General features: G+C 38.3%; 2 protein-coding genes across 2 annotated transcripts; both read left to right on the forward strand.

The window, feature by feature from the left end:
* The first annotated feature begins 1,302 nt into the window (after positions 1-1,302).
* retsat.2 (retinol saturase, tandem duplicate 2) lies at positions 1,303-8,677 on the forward strand. Its single transcript, XM_086289892.1, has 11 exons — positions 1,303-1,554; positions 2,392-2,574; positions 2,754-2,995; positions 3,986-4,187; positions 4,275-4,472; positions 4,557-4,676; positions 5,790-5,928; positions 6,226-6,335; positions 6,420-6,589; positions 7,832-7,991; positions 8,088-8,677. Exons 1-11 carry the CDS (start codon positions 1,335-1,337, stop codon positions 8,234-8,236), a joined length of 1,893 nt encoding a protein of 630 aa, XP_086146018.1. The 5' UTR covers positions 1,303-1,334; the 3' UTR covers positions 8,237-8,677.
* Positions 8,678-8,799: 122 nt separating this feature from the next.
* cdk21 (cyclin-dependent kinase 21) lies at positions 8,800-16,105 on the forward strand. Its single transcript, XM_086289893.1, has 7 exons — positions 8,800-9,612; positions 12,374-12,506; positions 12,590-12,757; positions 12,945-13,054; positions 13,199-13,249; positions 14,018-14,150; positions 15,344-16,105. The coding sequence occupies exons 1-7, from the start codon at positions 9,383-9,385 to the stop codon at positions 15,419-15,421; spliced, it is 903 nt and encodes a 300-aa protein (XP_086146019.1). The 5' UTR covers positions 8,800-9,382; the 3' UTR covers positions 15,422-16,105.
* Positions 16,106-17,084: the final 979 nt, after the last annotated feature.

Consider the following 17,084-nt stretch of genomic DNA (forward strand, 5'->3'; position numbering starts at 1 on the left):
GCTTGATCAGCTGTTGTTAGAATTTATTTAATATTTCTTTCTAGTAGCTGATGTTTGCTGGAGCCACAGCTGTAAAACCTGCTGGTCATGATATCGGTTTGGATATCTGGTGAGAGGGAAACATGAAGATGAAACCAGGAGATGTCCTTACTGAATCATTAGAGCTGAAGAGCTGATGGAGAAACAAGTTTACCTTTAAGGTGACATGAATGAGTTGAAGGGTTGGGTTGAATATTAACAAACATGCCATATTGGCCCAGTTTATTTCTCTTATCATTGTTGTGAGGAGACCATAAATAGCGTTTGTATTTTCTGTTGTACAGTTCATTTGCTATTGTGGAGTTCTTGTTATGGATAAAAAGTGTCTTTTTTTTGTTTCAAAACAGCTGATAACTATTTGCTGATAGCTGCCAACATCTGCGAACAAATATTCTATAAAGTGGTTCTATATATTGTGTAACTGTTCATACAGAGCGTTATTAAATTTATTGCTAATACAATCATATGGCACACTGACTTCTGAGGAAATTTTAAATGGCACTTGTCATCAGAAAGGTTGCTTACCCCTGGTGTAGAGCTTACTGTGAGGTTTTGGTAAAGTCTGATTAAATGGGTGTTAAATATAGCTGTACTTAAATAATTTCCTCCCCAAATACACAAATGAGGGTTTTAAGAAGCTTTGAAACATCACACAATGTTCCTCGGCAAATAAGTGTTTTTTAAACATTTAATAAAATGTCTAAGATAAGCCGGAGCGAGGAATTCTGTAACTGCAAAGGTGGAAGGTGTTTACCTTCTAGGCAACTTTTTAAAACCTTATTACGCAGAGACAGCCCAATTGTAAGATAATTTATTAGCATTATTGTAAGGTCCTTACCTTACAATGTAAAGCACCTTGAGAAAACGGTTTGTTTTTGTTTGTTTTTTTTGTTTTTTTTAATAGTTAATTTAATCAGTGGTTTAACAAAAGTAAAACACTGCAAAGAGATGTTGTGGATCATGTACACTACCCTGCTGAAAAGACAAATTTTATGCTTTGGCCATGGAACTTTTACAAATAAGATGAACACTGCTTTATGTGAATAAAGCAGCAGCAAAACACAAGGACGATAAAAGCAGCAGCAATAAAAACGTAATAAATTCATTAGGACACAGTAAATTTCAACTTAAAAACATAATAAACACCAAAGGAAGCTGTCACGTTGAACTTGACGGTAATTGGTCGAAATATAATAACGCGTCCCAAAAGGGAGCTTCTGATTGGGCAGTTTCGCCACCTGTCAGTTATGTGGGCGGTACTGATCCGAGCTGTTAAGTAAAGGCTCTGGTTTTTGATGGAACCCAATGAGGAAGTGAACGCCGTGACTGTGCCGAGTGGTTTGGGAAGGGGCGCAATAATGATCGCTGTGAGCATTATTTGTGCGGCGATTGTCATATTTTTATTACATTATGTCTTCGGCGGCCGCGGGCCTGATCCCTTTGAGAAGGACACTCGTGAACCGCTAAAGAAGAGAGTTTACGACAAGAAAGAGAAAAATAAAGTGCTGAAGCAAGGTGAGTGAAAGGTCCATTACACGCGGAGTTATGCAGGTCAAGTGTCAGCCTTTGCATTTGAACTATTCAAGTCAACTATTTGACTCATTCTTATTTATATTTGTTTGTGGATTTTTATAAGTCAGCAGACAGATGCTTAGCCAGAACTGAAACTAGAAGTTGTTGTAAATTGTGCTAATTTCATGCACTCCTCATATAAACATATATAAATAGATATAAGATGAGATCTGTGGGTTTGGAATGGACGTTGCAAAGTTTATAAAAGTGCAAGATTCCTTTGGTACTTTTGCCAAACCAAGACTGCAAAAAAAAGGGAGCAGCCTAAAAATCTCAGATAATCTCTGCACAAATAAAAAAAGGAAGAAGGAAATCTGGACAAAAACTGGAGATCACAGTCTACAAATTTACAATAAACATGACTTGGATATTTTATGTTATTACATTGGGAAAAAATATGAGGAAAAAAAGTACTACAAAAATGTGTAAATGTCATACTATAAACTAATAAATAAGTCACAAAAAATAGTTTTTTACCCCTCAAAGTTAGAATCCTATAAATATACCCAGTCTGCTGATTTTTTTTTTTTTTTTTACCCCATTAAACTTCCCATTTTATTTGGTTTGAGAAATTGTAGTTATATAGTAAGTTGTAGTAATAGCCTGAATACACCATGGTATGAAAGTGAGCAAAACAGAATATCTGGAGTTTTTGTGAATCTGACACCAATTATGTTTTAAAATGATTCTTATTGGTAGTGCATGACTAGGATTCTCCAATTTATTACTGTTATGCTAAAACCATGCTGGTGATTGAATGGTTTGTTTCCACTTCTTTAGGTTTTGTGGCCAATAGAGTACCGGAGAACCTGGATGCCATCGTCATCGGCAGTGGGGTTGGTGGGCTCGGACTTGCCGTGCTGCTTGCAAAAGTTGGAAAAAGGGTTTTGGTTCTGGAGCAGCACAGCCGGGCCGGAGGATGCTGCCACACGTTCACTGAGAAGGGCTTTGAATTTGATGTTGGTGAGATCAGTGACTCGTGTTACCTTATTATTCCCTAAAATTAAAATATATGTATTTTTTAAAGAGGAGAGAAGATTTGACAGTTTTTGCAATGATGATCTTTGGTTTGGTGAATACTTTTCGATCTCGATTAAGGGCTCTGAAGTCTCCTCTCTGTGATCTACACAATCATCCCACAGGAATCCACTACATTGGCGAACTGTTGGACCACAAGCCGTTTCGATGCATGCTGGACCAGATGACCAATGGACAGCTGGAGTGGGAGCCCCTGGAGAACCCATTCGATCACGTTGTGCTGGGACCTCCAGAAAACCGCCGCCGGTACCCCATCTACAGTGGCAGGACTCGCTTCACAGATGAACTGAAGAAGTGTTTTCCAGGAGAGGAAAAGGCTATTGACGAGTTCATGAAGCTGGCCAAGGTAGAATCACAGTTTAGTTTGTGCCTCTGCAACTTAGTGACTTTTATTAGCATTGCAAACGTATTTTTTGAGTAATAAGTAGGCTCATATTTTATTGGGTGGACCTTTATTTGTTATTCCAGCATGTGAAGACCTTTCCTCCTGGGAACTGTGTGTTTATGCACTTTTATTAGCCAACATCTGTGGATGTTGCACAGATAATCAGCTGATAACTCAAAGGTCGGATTCATGAGGCAGCATCTTTTTCTTTTTTTTTTAGCTGCAACATTACACAACTTCACTCAGACTGAGTTGCGCCAAAGTTTGCCCTTCGGCATGCAAATACAGGAGCAGTTTTTCCTTGGTGCTTTTGGAGGGCACACTTTTTAATTAACCTTCTTCTTCTCAATTGCTTTAAGTTATGCAAACAGTCTTTGTGTCTCTGGTTCAGATCTTTTGAAACGTATAATAATAGTTTCTCTCACAAGAGGATTTTTCTAAGAGACTCTTTATCTTTCTTGGAACCGTGTCAGCGTTAACTAACTTCTCCCAACAGATACAGCTCAATATTGTAAAACTGATCATTTTTGCAGTACTTTTGGTCTATTTTACTCCACAAAACAAAGTGATCCATTTTTGGGAAATTAGAGCATATCAAATATTGATAGCAATAACAATACATTATTAATTTATCATAACGTTTTATGGAGTAATAAGGAAAGGTGCACTTGGACTGGCCTCATGGCACCTTATGGCCAAGTTTTTATGGCCTTCTGGCACCACCCATCTGTTTCACAAACATACTTCTTACATTTGTCCATTCTCCTGTAGAAGTATAGCCAGGAATATATTTCCTTGCTGTTGCCACATGATATGTAATGAGTATGAATATTATGTAAATTTAGTGATAATTTAAAAATATTTAATTATCACTAAATGTATGTAATTTGTAATCACAGGAGACAAGACTACTTTGCTTACACTTTTTTCCACTGTGTGTTTCATGTTCAGAAAACTGGAAACGGAGTTTGGTTCCTCGCTCTTCTGAAGATTCTCCCTCTCCCGCTGGCTAAGTTCCTGGTTCATACCGGCCTACTCAGGCATCTGTCTTTCTTCTTCAAGATGGCTCCCCGCAGCCTTACAGATGTGGTCAACGAGCTGACAGAGAACAAGGACCTCAGGGCTGTCTTCAGCTACATCTTTGGCACCTATGGTGAGCCCAGCTATGGTTTTAGTGGTGTAATCAGATCAGTTCTTCGCTATGCTGTTCTCACTGTTGGTTTCCATCTCTGATCTGCAGGTAAAATTCCCAAAGAGGCCAGCTTTGCCATGCACAGTTTGCTAGTCACCCACTACCTGAATGGCGCCTGGTACCCTAAAGGCGGAGCTAGTGAGATCGCCTACCATATGATCCCCATCATTGAAAAGGCAGGGGGCGCTGTTCTGGTTCGAGCTCCAGTCAATCGCATCTTATTCAATGATGCCAAGGAAGCTTGTGGTGGGTCCTCAGTTTCTCTACACACAGTTAGCTCAACATCCCACAGAGGAGGTGATTCACTGTGTTTGTGTTTTATGGTTTCAGGTGTCAGCGTAATGAAAGGTCAGGAGGAAGTACACATCCATGCTCCTCTGATCATCTCTGATGCTGGCATTTTCAACACATACCAGAAGCTGATTCCCAAAGACCTCCAGACCATGCCAGGTAAGAAAGGACTTTATTTGAAGGAACATTGAAGATGTTTTTGACAGGAAAGTGGCAAGATAGTGGACACTGTCTTTGCTAAGCTTCAGGCTCACTCCTATAAACAGTCAGCTTGACTGGTCATATTATAATAAGCAGGTGTCAACTGAAAGACCTCTCCCAAACCACACATCATACTCACCACTGAACTGTTTGCTCTAGTTACAGTGTCACACTGTGTTTACCACAAACAAAGATAGATGCCCATGTGCAGTCCCCACTCTTTCTCAGCAGTCTACCTGCTTTTATACATATAACATTGGACAAGTTACCCAAGAGAGAGAGGGAGCTCAGTTTTAAGAGAAGCCATCTCAGATTTTTTGCAATTTAATTACCTTCCCTCTGAGCATAGTCGACAAATAGTGAGGTCTTACTATCACCCAGTACTGACAATAACTGTGATTTTTAAAAATATATATATAAATATCTTATTACAAATATAACTTAACTAACATAACTTTTGGCACAGCTTTCAAAACATAGACTTACAGCATGATAAAAGGTCATAGGGTTAGCAGACTGTGGACTTGTGTGAGCACAGTGGCCGGGGATGAGATCAAATTCCTGCCAGAGTTGGCTCAGTCTGCTCCTGGGTCCAGTTACAGTTGAGGAGGTAAAGTTGATCAGGGCTCCAACAGACTTGTAACTGTAACTAAGGATTTTCTTTATTCTGATCAATTAGAAAGCCCCAACATAGAAAAAACATCTTGCTAACAGTTCCTTTATTTGTATGATTTGCAGCCTAAACCCTGGATTTTCCTAACTAAAACACCAGCGTGTCATGATATAAAACGGAGAAAAGTACCCAGCCCTCACATTTGAGAGGATAAATTTGAGAGATAAGTAAATAACAAAGTTCGTTGTTCGCCCTTTGCTGATTGAGTCACTGAGTAATCATGTCAGCACTCAAAGACCTTAAAGAATAAGTACTGATGCTGATGCACAGTGCTACTTGTTGCAGTACTTGTTTTTCCCTCTAATCAGGGGAATGACTCATGCTTCTAACATCAGTTTTATATTGCTTTGATCTGTTTGTAAAGCTGTACTGTGTGCTGTGCCTCTGCTGCCTTCCAGCTATCCAGAAGCAGCTGAGTATGCTGAAGCATGGTGAAGGTGGTCTGAGCGTTTTCATGGGTCTGAATGGGACGAAGGAGGAGCTGGGCCTGAAAGCAGACAACTACTGGATCTTTGCTGAGAACAATTTCGATGAACTGTACGATGTCAAGCTTTTGTTTTCATTCCTTTTACAATTAGGACCAAATATAGACTTTGGTATTTATAGCCAAATCAGAATATTACAGCATAATAATGAGATACACAAGTATAAAATCTTACCTGTACATTTTTTTTTGCCACAGCAAGAAAGTATCAGAAATGTCTGATTTTTCATGGTGAATGATAGAGAGAAATGTTCAGAATGCAGATGTTGCAGATGCCTAAAGGTAGTTTTTGGTCCAGTCCTTAATGTCAGTATAAATTCAGAAGAGTCTCTTATTTGTATTTTTTTAAGGGTTATGAATTATATGAAGAAAGACAGAGAAGAGGCAGCAAAAAATGTACCTCTCCTCTTTGTCGCCTCTCCCTCAGCTAAAGATCCTACTTGGGAGGCGAGATCACCAGGTACAGAATCACAAAATCTCAACTCGATAGATTATTTTATTTTATTTTTTTCAAAAACAGTCTCATTTTTTTTCTTCACATTAGGGAAGTCTACTTTGAGTCTGGTCACTTTTGCCAAATATGAATGGTTTGAGGAGTGGAAGGATGGCAAGGTGACAAACAGAGGGCGCGACTACACGGAGCTGAAACAGGCATTCATTGACACCATTCTAGAAGTAGTAATGGATGTTTTCCCCAAGATCACCAGAGACAAGGTAAAAACTCTTCCCATGTAGCTTCTAGTAGATGGGCTTAATGATGGAATTTGGCACTTATGTACTATATAAAGCAAAACTTCGGTTACAACCACCTTATTTATATAACTTAATCAAGAATGCACTCAACAGCTATGGCCTTTGGCTCCTAAAAATAAGCTCTAGGAACAATCTGTCTTCCATTGCTTCAAACTCTCTCAGTCCTGCAGAACGTGCTTTCTTTTTATTGTGGCTGATCTCTCATGAATCGTGGTGGAGCAATTCTCCAAAGGGGAAGAATAGAAGTTTGTGTAAGAATTCTTTTATAATCTAAAATTCTCTGCTGCACAATTTGTTAATAATTGCTCATTTTGAACTGACCATCAAAGCAAAATCACCATTTTAAGACCACTTGTTGCTGAGTGTAGTTCACGAGTTTGATTATATCCCCACTTTATGTACACACCACCTGTTTATGGTGGGAAAGTTTCAAGGGTGGCTAAGAAGTCACATTGCAGAGCCGTATTAGTGAAGCCAAAAACAGATTGTTGTTGTTTTGTCAAAGAGTGACAGTGGTGTTGTATTGTGACAGATCTAAGGAGGGAATGGTTCAGGCTGCATAAAGTTGGAGGTTTGAAAAACAGCTAAAACATCTTTCTGAAGCCAAACAGTTCATGACTAATACAATTAAGACCTCTTTACACCACAACATCGGATTTGAATTCAAATAAACAATATGTTAAACAAGTGCAGACTTTCAGCTTTAGGCCAAAGGTTTTTGCAAACGTTTTTGCATTAACTGTTTCAGAGGCTCAGACATAATTAGATAATTGCCTGACAAGCAGTTTAATAACCAAGTGACTTCCGTATGGAACTGTATCACTACTTTTTATTAATAACGTGTCTGCTAATAATAACCCAAAGCATACTGCAAAAACAACCAAAGGGCTTCTCAAGGCAGAGAAATCAGACATTTTTCAAAAGCCAAATCAGTCACAACCCAACAGAGCATGATTTTTAGTAACTGAAGACATGCATTTTAGGTTAACTGGTGATCATCTATCTGTGTTAGCCCTGTAATAGATTAGTAACCTGTCCTAACCTGTAGTCCACCTCTTGGCCCATGACAGCTGGAAAATAGGCTCCAGCCGAGCTGTGACCCAGAATGGGACAAATGGAAGAAGACAGATGGATGGAAGCAGTCTTGAACTCCTAGTTAAATAGTTCTGTGCAGCCATATATTTGTTTTTTCTCCTTGTGCAGATTGAATACATTGATGCTGGTACTCCCATCACAAACACACACTACATCGGAGCCCCCAAAGGCGAGATCTATGGCGCAGATCACGGCATCAGCCGGTTCGACCCTGAGCTGAACATTACAGTGAGAGCTCAGACGCCACTGAAGAACCTCTATCTGACAGGTGTGTGTGAATCTGTGTGTTTAGAACATCCAAACATCCAGTCAGTGTGCTGTGATTTACTTTGCATGTATAACACTTGATGCCTTTGTTTCACAGGCCAGGATGTGTTTCTGTGCGGTTTCGCCGGTGCCCTCGCCGGAGCTCTCACTTGCGGCTCTGCCATTCTCAAGCGAAACCTCCATCTGGATACCATCGCCTTGGCAAAGAGGACAGCATTTATTAATACCAAGCTGAAAGGGGAGTAACTGCCTAACACCATTCAGCTGAGAGAGCGCTTCATGCAGCACTTAATCAGTGCTGTGACACTTTTGCTCATCAGTAACATTAAAATACTGGAAAGAGTTTAATCTTCCATAACACTTGGAGAACTCATATTAATTTACATTTCTCTTCCGCGGTTTGGTTAAGTTGTCTGTAATACCAGATTAAACATGTCTGAATAATGTGGTCCTTATAAAAGCCTACTTGTACTTACTCAGGCTTTAACACGACTCATGTAAATGCTTTGTGAGTCATTCACAGACAGAATTAATATCCACTGTGTTGTGTGGTATTTTATGCTAATTTTCTTTTGCACATAATGTGCCTAATTATGACATATGTTTGATTTACTTTTTTTTTTTTTAAACAGTTCTTTCATTAAACATTAAACAAGGGGTGCAAATAATAAAATGGTTACAACTGTATCTCTGGTGCACTGTGTGCACTGTGTGTTTTATGAGCAGGTCAGATTAATTTCTCATTGTACTGGGAATATTTCTATTCCCAGTACAATGGGAATTAGAAATAGTCCATGTAAAGCAGACCCACTTCAGTAGTAATTATTAGGATCTAACCCAGCTTTGAGTGAATGACTAAAAAATGGCCACTTGCCAAAAGCTCTTCTTTGTTTATTTGTTTTGTTAATGTCCAACACCTGAACGCAGCATGCTGTGTACAGTGACATTTGACAGCAGCGTGGACACGTGTACCAGGAGTGGGCTTAGCTAAACGCAAGTTTTGTGCTTTCTGATTAGTTGGCGATTAAAAGGGGTGTGATTTTTCTCATAATTTCTGTCATGCTGGTGACAGTCACGCAAAGACATTTTCACGTCGTCGCCGGGTGGTGGCGAAAAGGGCGCTGAACACTCTCAGGTAAAATTAAAAAACGACAGTAGCTATTTTAATCATAATTCAGAGTTTATTAATACATAAAAACAACGGTGTTACAGGTGGTTTGAAGCGGTGCTGTGACAGCTGGTTATTACCGTTTGCAAACCCTCAGTTTACTCGCAGAGCCTCATTAGCTAGCTTACTGTGACTGCAGCTAGAAGGGCGTGTGAGCCGTTGTCACCCTAAAAGTGTGTCTTTCGAGCAAAGTTCAGGTTAATTTACCCTGAATTTCAAGAACAATGAACATCGGCACTCAACCTTTGTGCTATGAGCTCTTGGCAGAAGTAGGACAAGGCTACTATGGTAAAGTGTACAAAGCCAGAGAGGTGGGAGAGAAACAGCGCCTCCTCGCGGTTAAGAAGTTCACCATCCACGGAGACACGTCGGAATCCGGAATCCCTGCCTTCATGATCCGAGAGGTGGCGCTGCTGCGCAAGATGCAGCACTTTAACCATCCCAACATAGTCAAGTAGGTTTATATGTCATTTACAGTCCTAATACAACACAGTGTGACATAATCTATCTTTAACATGAAACATGAGTTCAAAGAAAGGCCTGTTTTTAAAAAAAAAAATCTATTTATAAAAAGAAAAAAAAAGGTATTTAGTGCTTCAAAATGTTTTAATGTTAAGCACTATCACTCAATGTATAGTTTTTTAAATTAACAAGACTGGTAATTACCAAAATCGATTTGATGTTTCTGCAGTGCTTAATTCACCATTATGCACGAGCTCTTTAATCCAAATGCTATTTTTTAATGCTAAAATATAATTATTGTTTTTAGCTAATGCGTTTTCATATTCAGTTCAGTTCATTTTATTTCAAACATTTCAAACATATGCTTTCACAATCATTACAAAATATCCTTCCATTATTTGTTTGAAAAGGAGTAGGCAGAAGTATTTACTTATTTGTCCCTGCCCCCTCAAGTTTTACCTCTCATTCATTTAATTTTCTTTTAGTCTTAAATTAAACAAACAACATAAGAAACAAAATAAAACAAAACAAACATACATAAATCAAAAACAAGAAATAAGCAAGCCCCACCACGGTATAGTTTCTTTCATATGAAAAATACAGAATGTGTAAATTTGCAGATTCACAAGTTATGGAAAAACAAACAAACAAAAAAACCAACCCAAAAAAGAACTAAAACACCATTTCCAGCAACATTACCGTCCTGGGTTAACCCTGTTTTCTTCATTCTTATACTTATTTAAAATGAGGTTTTTATAGTTTAATTTTTTACTTTCTTTTATTTACAGAAACAATTTTACAATTTACAGATTTCTTTTGGAAGCAATTTATTTCTTACTTTATACATTATTTGCACTGTTTTAAGCTTCACCAAGTCTTGGAATTTAATAGCTTGCATTTTGACAAAGAGTGCATTTGTATGGTCCCTGTACCCCACATTATTTATTAATCTAATGGCCCTTTTCTGTATTATAGTTATTGTTTGTGTGTTACTTTTGTATGTGTTTCCCCAGACCTCTACACAGTAGCTCATACATGGCAGTAGTAAAGCACAGTATAGAATGTGCATTGCTTTCTGATCCAACATATGCTTTGCTTTCCCCAGGACGGAAATGCATTGTCAACACATATTTCTACTTTGATGTTTCTCTTTTGTTTTCCAAATAACATAAATCTGGTTTTATCTAGATTCAATTATAATTTATTTATATCAAACCACTTCTTTAATATCGTTATTGCCTGTGTGACCATCTCCAAAACCTGTGGCAATTCCACACCTGAACACAGTATATTTGTGTCATCTGCAAATATTACAAACTTTAAAATCTGCAATACTATGCAGATATCATTTATGTACATAATAAACATTTTTGGACCCAGTACTGAACCTTGAGGTACTCCACAAGCTATATCCATCAAATTAGATTTATATTCATTTATTTGTACATATTGTTGCCTATTCCCTACATAGCTTTTTAACCAGTCCAAAACCACTCCCCTAAACCCGTACCTTTCCATTTTTTTTATTAGAATTTCATGATTAACAGTATCAAACGCCTTCTTTAGATCTAAGAAAACTCCGAGCACATACCCCTTATTATCCATACATTCCGTTATCTTTTCCATTAAATCTATTAGTGCCAAAGCTGTTGATCTGTTGCTTCTGAACCCATACTGACTATCTGTCAGTAATTCATATTTTTCCACAAAACTGTCAAATCTTTTTATGAAAAGTTTTTTCAGTATCTTAGAGAACTGGGGGAGTATTGACACTGGTCTATAGCTTATAAAATGATGCCTTTCACCGGTTTTGTAAATGGGAATAAATTTAGCAACTTTCATTTTTTGTGGAAAACCCCCTTTTTGAAACGACAAGTTGAATATATATTTTAATGGTTTTACAATACCATCAATAACTGTCTTTACTGTTACCATATCACTATCATTCCAATGTGTACTGGTTTTGTTCTTAAGTCCTCTAACTATGTCATGAATCTCTTTCTCATTCTTAATGAAAAAATATTTACATGATATTTTTTCATTAAGAATGTGTTTTCTTGCTTTTTTAAAAGATGTTCTTATTAGATGTGCATTGTAATAAAAGCATTGTAATATAGAACTTACCTTACGTTTGACATTAAACTGGATTTGCAACTAATTGGTCACTTAGAAATTACAGCAATAAAAAAATGGCTACACCCTAATCTGTACTGACATAGGGAGAGAGGCACCTGAACAGGTAACCAGGTGTGACACAAAGAAGCAAACCACACTGATGTCTTCCAGATGCTCTAATGATGATCTTGAGTTGCTACATTTGAATTTTTTAGATTAAACACACTGATGATACACTTTTACATGTAAAATCTAAGTATGAGATGCTATTTTTCCAGTTTGTTAGACCTGATGTTATTTACTCTGTAGCTTCATTCTGTAGCCTCTGAAAGCTCTTCGTGTTACATGCACTATGCTTGATTTGTTCCTTTTAATTTTATGGGAACGCTTACAGGGTAGCATTGGAAAATCATTTCATGGTTATCTGTGTACAGTCTTTCAATCCTCTATTATTGTTAACATCCTGCCACAACTCCTGTCTAGCCTCACTTTAAACATCCCTTTGTCCTGTTAATTTCAAGCTTTCCACAATTCTAAATTGATTTTTGGACATTTATCCTAATTTGGTTTCATTTTACTTGTGCACTAATTGTGTGCATTGACTTGTTTCAACTCTACCGCTGTATACTACTCTGCAGGCTGTTGGATGCATCTGCTGTACCAGTGGGCGTGAGCCTGGACCTCACACTGGTCCTTGAATACATTGACCAGGACCTGTCCACCTACCTCTCAAAAGCTCCTGCTTCTGGACTGAGCCGTGACTGCATAAAGGTGTGAGTCACGATCTGATATTGCTTTGCAGTCAAAGCTCACAGCTTGAGATAGAATCGTAATTACTGCCATGCTGCTCCCAGGATGTGATGCAGCAGTTGCTGCAGGGCCTGGACTTCCTACACATGAACATGGTGCTGCACCGAGACCTAAAACCAGAAAACATCCTCATCAGCAGCCGTGGAGAAGTCAAGATTGCAGACTTTGGACTGGCACGGATCCTCACCTTTAATATTGCTCTTACCCCAGGTGTAAGTGAGACAACAGAAATTTGATGTTAAGCATTACGTTTCACTACAATAATCCTATCTTCACACAGTTTTCTTATACTCGGCACTGTTCTTGGGCCTGAGGTGAAAAAAAACGTATTCCTTTTCTTTGCTTCTTCCACCCCCACCTGTAACTTTATGTCTTATATTCTCTCCCGTTTCTGCTCAGGTGGTGACACTCTGGTATCGAGCTCCTGAGGTGCTGTTGAACTCTGTTTACATGTCCTCGGTGGACGTGTGGAGTGCTGGATGCATCTTTGCTGAGCTCTTCCTCTTGAGGTAAGAGCTGCTCAGACTTTGTATCGCTGGAAGACATATTTGACGCTGGAATGTTATTCTAAATTTGGAGATAAAACCTTCTGTACAGTTGTGAAAATAGAGATGAAGTTGGCGTGTGATTTGAGCTGAGCTTTGTTCCCACAGGCCGCTGTTTCGGGGATACACAGAGGTGCAGCAGCTGCAAAAAATCTTCCAGTGAGTGTTTTTGTTTTTTGTGTATATCTTTAAAAAAAACGGGGGGAGAGCTTCTTTGCTCTGCACTGCCTCTCTGCTGTCATGCAGGGTTGTTTGTAACAATAATACTGAAAATGCACCAAGAAACACAGGAAGCGGTCAAGCATTTGAATTTTCATCCCTGTGGTGCATGTCATCGTTGGTCCAAACCCAAACCAATCGGGATAAAGCCAACCCAGAACCAAAGTAGGCCTTTCTATTGAGGGACTGGGGGCTGCTGGAGGTTAACTTTCTCATTTCTTAGTTTGCTTAATCCTTTATTGCTCTTCTTGGGTCTTAGTCTCCCCACAGAGATGGAAGCAGAGGAGACAAAGAAGAGACAAGGTGAAATTAGAAAAGTCTATAGTCAAAGATGCGGTCAATGCCAATTTTACCAGTTTTACAGCTGACTGCAAGAATACGCAAGAAAATTTGTCAAAACATTAGTAACCCCCTCCTCTAATCCACGCAAGCCATCCTCCTCACCAAAAAGTTTGTAAACATATCCAAGTTTGTTTACCTTTGTTGTATCAAGGACAATGAAGAGAACTGTTAACCCTGTTGATTTATAACATAGTCACATGGGCTGTATGCAGTCTTGCTTTTGTCCAGATGCAACTTTGCAAACTTTAGCCGTGGCCTTTAGAAAGAAGAGGGAGAACCCTTCCATACAAATCATACCTTTTCTGATTGTACCATACTCTGTGTTTTGTGCTGCTGCACAGTTGTTCCTTGCTTTATGTTTTTCAGGGTGATTGGTTTGCCTGGTGAGGAGGACTGGCCCACAGACAGCCCGATCTCATATTCAGTCAACTGGGGACCTCAAGGCTCTCTGACCAAGCTGCTGCCCAACCTGGGCCCAGATGAGAATGACCTCTTGTCTGTGAGCAGATCTGTGTTTGTGTGTTCACGTTGCACTTATGACAGCTGTGTCCACATCCCCTCCGTAATCACTCGTTCAACACAGTAGAAAAAATAGAATAGTTGAATTTGTGAAAAAAAGGGCATGAGATGTACACAGCCCTGCTGTCAGCGCTATGAGGCTGTTTTTAGTCAGAGCGGTGCATATTTAGCTTATGTTGCCATGGCAAACATGTTTGCCACATAATGTTTACCTTGTTTATCATCTTAGTTTAGACTGTTTATATTTGCAGAGCATTAAAAAACAGCGGAGTTAAAAAAAAAGTTATTTTTTCAGGACACATTGATGCCACTGCATTTAAATTCAGGACTGAAAAAAAATGTGCGTCATTCTGATGGAAACGTTACATTTTAAACCTAATGTCATAGCAGTTCTGTTCCTGTTACACAGCTTGCAGCCAGTGTTCCCATATCCACGCCTCTACGGAGTACCCAAACTGCCCAAAATAAAAAAGGAAATTAATTAATTAAAAAAAACCTTGTCATTAATTATTATGCCATTTATTAAATTAATATTAAAACTCACGATAATTTTTTTCTAAAATTTCTACTTTTATATTTATTCCCTTTCTTTCCATTTTATTTTGTTGAATTTTTTTAAATTCAAATATATTTGCATTATTCCGCCTAATTAAACAAGGCTGTTTCATCTCCTGAAATTATTTAAAGAATAGCCCAAAAGTTAACCTACTGATAAACTTTGAATGATGGCCCCTTATTTGCATAAAGAAACAGAAGTGCATTAAAAATTATACAATTTAAAAACATTTGAAAAAAAGTACAAAAAGGAAAAAAAAATACATAAATAAAATAAATATATAAAAATAAATAAACTATTTAATAGAAATATTAATTATACAAATTAATAGTAAACTGTATTGTAATTACACTCAGTAAAGTATTGTAATGAGTAATTACATTTTTTAAATATTTATTTATTTGGCATTTTTGGTCCTCCATAATGTGCAGTGCTTGCTTGCTTTTGTGTCTTAATATAAGTAATATTTTGTTCTTTGGGTTGCTGATTTGAATAAGTGATAATTCAAAAATCTGAGATTAATCAAAGGCAAACAACTTTGAGAATGTGGTTTCACAAAGTAGGGATAGTAATTGTCTGTAAACCGTTAGTAAGGTGTAACATCTCCTCACCTGCAGCAATGTTTGGTATTCACACCGAGTCGCCGCATCTCAGCCGCCAAAGCCCTGGCTCATCCTTTCTTCATGAAGCCCTGAAGATCTCGGTCGAATGAGGAGAGGAAGAAAGAGCAATTCAGCTGCTGCTCTGAGCTTCTCCCACCTACATAATAGTTTTGTGCCATAAAATCCACCGTCAACTTTGTTTAGAGCGCAGTTTGATTATTGCCTTTGAGAGGTTTTAAACTGCAGTCACACCATCATGAGAGACTGTGGTCAGGTCTGAGGTTTCCACCTTTTTATACATCAGTCAATTAGGATGCCTGACTCGCCGAATATGGATGTTATGGCACACAACCTTGAAGACAGTGGGTCGTATTTCGATAAATTCGATAAATTTCAAAACATGAAGCGGTTTTATTTTACACTGTTATAATTTCTTATTTCAACTTCATGTGTTTTGTGTGTGTTCTTTGATTTACAGAGTGTGCTTGTTTTTTGTTGTTTGGTTTTACTGTTTCGTTACATGCTTCAAAAACCTATTATGAGCACCTTTAAGTTTGTTGCTGTTTCTTTAACACAAAAAATCGTTCTAGAGTTGATTGAATCGGAGGAAATTTCACACTTATTTTTGATATTGTTGTAAAAATATTTACTGATAACTGATGGTGTAATCAGTATAGAGCACACTGGTATTTGTGTGTGTATTAACAGATTGTTTTATTTTTCTACACAAGTTGCACTGTTCATTTCAAAAGCATTCCTATAAATAACTGTCTCTTACATTGGGCTGAGTTTGAATTTTGTTCCTTGCTGTGTGTTCCACTTGCACTTTCAAAGTGCGAAGACAAGGGGGCGCTGTTATAACACTTTTTTCCAACAGGAAGGGAGCCGTTACAGTGGAGCCTGCCTTCACATTTACAGGTTTCACAGTAGGGACAGGTTAAAGGAAAGCCCTGAACTTTTGACCCCTTCCTTGCTCTGGTATATTCTGAGGAAACACTTGTACCCTTTAAGGGAAGAATCACTGCAAACTAATATTATCCTGAATGATCACACTTATCCTTTGGAACATTTACATCATGATGGGAAAATTCCTTCCAAGAGGGCAATGTCCTCCAGGGAGCCAGTGCTGGCTCAGAACCTTATTAAAACCCTTGATGTTGTTTTATCTGCTTAGTCACCTGTGTGCCGGTCGGTGAGATCTAAATCAGCCTCTCGCCTCTCTTGGATGATCTTTTTAGGTGTAGGTGGTGAAGTTTTGAAGATCCCTAAGAGAGGAGCAGGTACAGATACTAAAAGATACTAAAAATGCATCCATATGAGTCATTATGAATACATACAATTAAGAATTAACTTTTTTTTCCATTTATGTATATAACTAATTATTTTCCACTTTGATTCAGTTAATTTAAGGATTGAAGTGCACAGGGTTTCTACATTACACAGCAGTTTCAGTTCACTGCGTTCAGCTGGTTTGTAGTAATTAATATGGGGAATTTGTACCACGCAGGCGCAATATAAGACATAATTAACATCTTCAAAGCAGGTTTTAACTGGTGTACATTCCTGAGGTTATTACTTCAAAAGTGAAATAATAATAAAGCAGACATAAAGTGAGTCAAAGGCTTCAGAGGTCATTTAGAGGCTGCAGCGGTTGTTAGAAACGTCTCTCGCACAGAGCAAGGGGCGTCCCCCGGTGTGTCCATCTATTTATATTCTCCCCCCTTAATACGGTGCGCCATCCACAGCTGCCAGTGCG

This window comes from Aulonocara sp. 'chitande type north' Nkhata Bay, linkage group LG4, assembly GCF_057382095.1.
Source record: "Aulonocara sp. 'chitande type north' Nkhata Bay isolate Kocher_YH1m ecotype deep benthic linkage group LG4, A_spYH_male_GT1.1, whole genome shotgun sequence".
NCBI classification, from domain to species: Eukaryota; Metazoa; Chordata; class Actinopteri; order Cichliformes; family Cichlidae; genus Aulonocara; species Aulonocara sp. 'chitande type north' Nkhata Bay.

Bases quoted from the DNA above. Each gene is read 5' to 3' on its own strand.
- retsat.2 (XM_086289892.1), top strand. From the start codon at position 1,335: ATGGAACCCAATGAGGAAGTGAACGCCGTGACTGTGCCGAGTGGTTTG. The intron at 4,473-4,556 runs GTGGGTCCTCAG...TTATGGTTTCAG, and splicing joins TGATGCCAAGGAAGCTTGTG to GTGTCAGCGTAATGAAAGGT. The intron at 6,590-7,831 runs GTAAAAACTCTT...CTCCTTGTGCAG, and splicing joins CCAAGATCACCAGAGACAAG to ATTGAATACATTGATGCTGG.
- cdk21 (XM_086289893.1), top strand. From the start codon at position 9,383: ATGAACATCGGCACTCAACCTTTGTGCTATGAGCTCTTGGCAGAAGTA. The intron at 13,250-14,017 runs GTGAGTGTTTTT...TATGTTTTTCAG, and splicing joins CAGCTGCAAAAAATCTTCCA to GGTGATTGGTTTGCCTGGTG. The intron at 14,151-15,343 runs GTGAGCAGATCT...CCTCACCTGCAG, and splicing joins ATGAGAATGACCTCTTGTCT to CAATGTTTGGTATTCACACC.